Genomic DNA, 3,273 nt, shown 5'->3' on the forward strand with positions numbered 1-3,273 from the left:
TTTCCCTTCCAAATATGGCAAAACATATGGCGTTTGTTTACATTTTCTCATGCTTTGATTCTGAGAGAGAACGAGAGAGGGGCTTCCTGTGAGTCCTTTACCTTTGGACAGTATAGAGTTTAAGACATTCATAAACACTTCATATGTGACACACAGTTAGTAACATATGCATATATGGACAATAAAATATACTTCACTTTGTAAATAAATAAATAAAAATAAATAAATAAATAAATAAATAAATACAACAGCAATTGAACTAAGATATAATTACATTTCCTAATCAACGGTCCTGAACACCCCAGTCTCGAGAGATACTACTTATACTTAAATTTACAGCACTTGGCAAGACTTCCCAGAGTGACCTCCTGTTACCATCATATTACAGGAATTAGTGAATGTAGAGTTAGGAATCTTGTCCAAGGACTTCAGTTGGTGTAGTGTAGTACGGTTGTCTGGGTCAGATATGGAACCCCAGTCTGCCACCTAATCAGCGCAATTGGCATTTGTTTCTGAGAGTGTTCTGCTATATATTATTTCCAAAATAAAACATAGCAAGGTTTCTTGACCCTCAACAGTGTTATTGGCTATGGGCTCTTCACATTTACTAATTAATGAATGAAAGAAAAAAAAAAAACAATATGAAGCAATGTATGAACTGTCTAGACACTCTGCTGTGGGATTTTGTACACCGTGTTCATTAGTGTGTGTCACTGTGACTCCCTCGCGCAGTAATATACAGCTGTGTCCCCAGTGTCCAGACTCTGTCCTCGTAATGTTATTGTGTTTGTCCCAGTGTCTCTAGAGATAGTGAACTTGTTTTTCAGTTTATCACTGTAAGCTGTGCCCCCACTGTTACTGATCCATCCGATCCACTCCAGAGCTTTTCCTGAAGGCTGTCGGATCCAACCTGTGTGATAGCTATTAACTGAATACGAGACCTTGCAGTTGATGGTCAGAGCCTGGTCTGGACGGACCACCACAGAAGCAGGCTGGGTCAGATCTACACAGTGGACACCTGTAGATTAGAAATACACAGAAATACAAAGTTATTAGATTCATCAACTTGGACATGAACATAATCTCAATAGTGTTGAGTGTTGTTTACTGAGGAACTGACAGGAAGCAGCTGCCAGCAGGAGCAGTAGAGATGTAGAGAACATGGTTGGTGTTGAAGTGTGGGTTGAAGCTGGAGCTGTGGGCTCTTCTATGTTCTCCACACTTTAATAGAGAGAGTCTGATCTCCTAAATACACAGAGGTCCAGTGGGAGGAAGCTGGTATTTGTTTATCTAGTGACCCGTGAGAGGACTCCAGTGGTGTATATTGTGTGAGTGAAGGAAGATCGCCCCCTCGTGTTCAACACCAGGTAGTGTTTACTGTAATGTTCTCCAATGATTCTGCATCATGTTATGAAACAGAACTCATACTGACACCTAGTGGCCTGGATGCATGATATATTTTGTAGTAAGTCTGCTTTCAATTTGACTACCCTTATATACCCTTATATATCCACTCTATGGAGAATAAACTGGTTCATTCAGGGACAACAAAGTAATTTCATTCTTCATCTGATGTGATACTGGACTTTAAAGAGAATTTTATAAAATATAATATTAATAAGAATTTTATGGTGCACTTTGTAGGATGAAATGACTGAGTGCACCTTTAACATCAATGTTGTCTCTAAAGTTAGACTCTTATTTCAGGTAGAAATTCAAGTTGTCACTGAATGCAATAATGGATGTGGTGATGACAGACTCTATGATGGCTGTGTAGAACTGCATCATCAGCTTCTGGGGCAGGTTGAACTTCCTTAGCTATCAGTACATGCTCTGCTAGTATCATCTGCAAACTTCAGGATTTTGACTGAGAGGTCCATGGAGATGCAGTAATTGGTGTACAGTGAGAAGAGATAGATTTGTAAAGCACAGAAAAACACAACAAAACTCCTGTGACCTTCCAACCCTCAGACACAACTGCATTAAAATTTCAGAATATTTTCAAGAGTATTTTAATTTCTGCATGATCAAATGCAAGTCAAAACTATATTGTGCACGGTGGGGCTCAAGGTCATCTGAAGTGGACTTGTGTAATGAAACATTTATTAATAACTGATACAGCAACCTTTAATTCTGTTTTTAGAAGTAATGGACACCAGTGGTTCTCTGGGTAAAATAACAAAATAACCATCCAAATTGTTACCACCATAAATTTCACAAGCCAGGGTGTGTGTGTGTGGTGTAAACATGTATTAATGTCCACAGGTCACTTCCAGTCCATTGTTCACACTTCATCATGTCGTGGAGTGTAGGTGAGTAGTTATTGTACAGCACTGTGGTCTTTCTGTATCAGTGTGTGTATCGAGTGCAGTAATACACAGCTGTCTCTCCAGGTTCCGGATTCTTTCCTTGGAGAGTTACTGTGTTGCTGGACATGTCTCGAGAGACGGTGAACTTGTTTTTCAGTGAATCCTTAGCAGCTATACCTCCAGCATAATTAATGTGGTTGATCCATTCTAAAGCTTTTCCTGCAGGTTGTCGGATCCAGTCTGTTCCGTGATGACCTGTGGAAGGAGCAGAAGATGAAGGATCTGAGTACTTTTGAAGCAGTGAATCAGACGAAGTGAAGTGAGGCTTGAGCTGAAAGACTCACAAGAGGCAGCGGTCAGCAGCAGCAGAGAAACTGAACACAAAATGTTTGTGCTGTGTTTAGAGGATGGACGCTGCTGCAGAGAGACACACTGCTCTTATGAGGAGAGTCAGGGGTGATTTGCATATCGCTGCTGTGAAACAATAACCTCCTCTCTCAAAAATGGATACTTTTCAGGAGAAAAACATGAACAACTTTTAATGTGAGTCAATGGAGAAATGTGTCATTCCAAGCACTTTTAGAACAAACCTATTGACCTGGTCACTGTGACACTCACATAATGTCAAGGGAAGCTCAAGTTTTGCTCAGACAGTGATGATATTAAGTTAAAAGGATTAATATTTAATTAATATTTAATTAAACCTTTAATATTTGTGACCCATTCTAAGCCTTTTCCAGGAGCCTGTCTAATCCAGTGCATCCAGTAGCCATCAAAGTCTAGTCCAGATGCTGTACAGGTCAGTTTATGAGACCCTCCAGGAGAAATGACCGCTGCTTCAGACTGGATCAGCATTTGACCCCAACACTGTAAAAGAAACAACACATCAATTAATAAAGCAACAGAACGTCCCTGTGTTTCTCACCGTCCAGTTACTTTACAGAACTAGAACATGTCAGTTGTT

At 40.0% G+C, this 3,273-nt stretch overlaps 1 gene segment (V, D, J or C); it reads right to left on the reverse strand.

Moving 5' to 3' along the window:
- Positions 1–710: 710 nt before the first annotated feature.
- LOC136664993 (Ig heavy chain V region XIG14-like) lies at positions 711–1,163 on the reverse strand. The segment is given in 2 exon segments: positions 711–1,018; positions 1,121–1,163. Coding segments are annotated over 2 exon segments (351 nt in total).
- Between the last annotated feature and the right edge of the window lie 2,110 nt (positions 1,164–3,273).

This window comes from Hoplias malabaricus, chromosome 13 (assembly GCF_029633855.1).
Source record: "Hoplias malabaricus isolate fHopMal1 chromosome 13, fHopMal1.hap1, whole genome shotgun sequence".
Classification (NCBI taxonomy): Eukaryota; Metazoa; Chordata; class Actinopteri; order Characiformes; family Erythrinidae; genus Hoplias; species Hoplias malabaricus.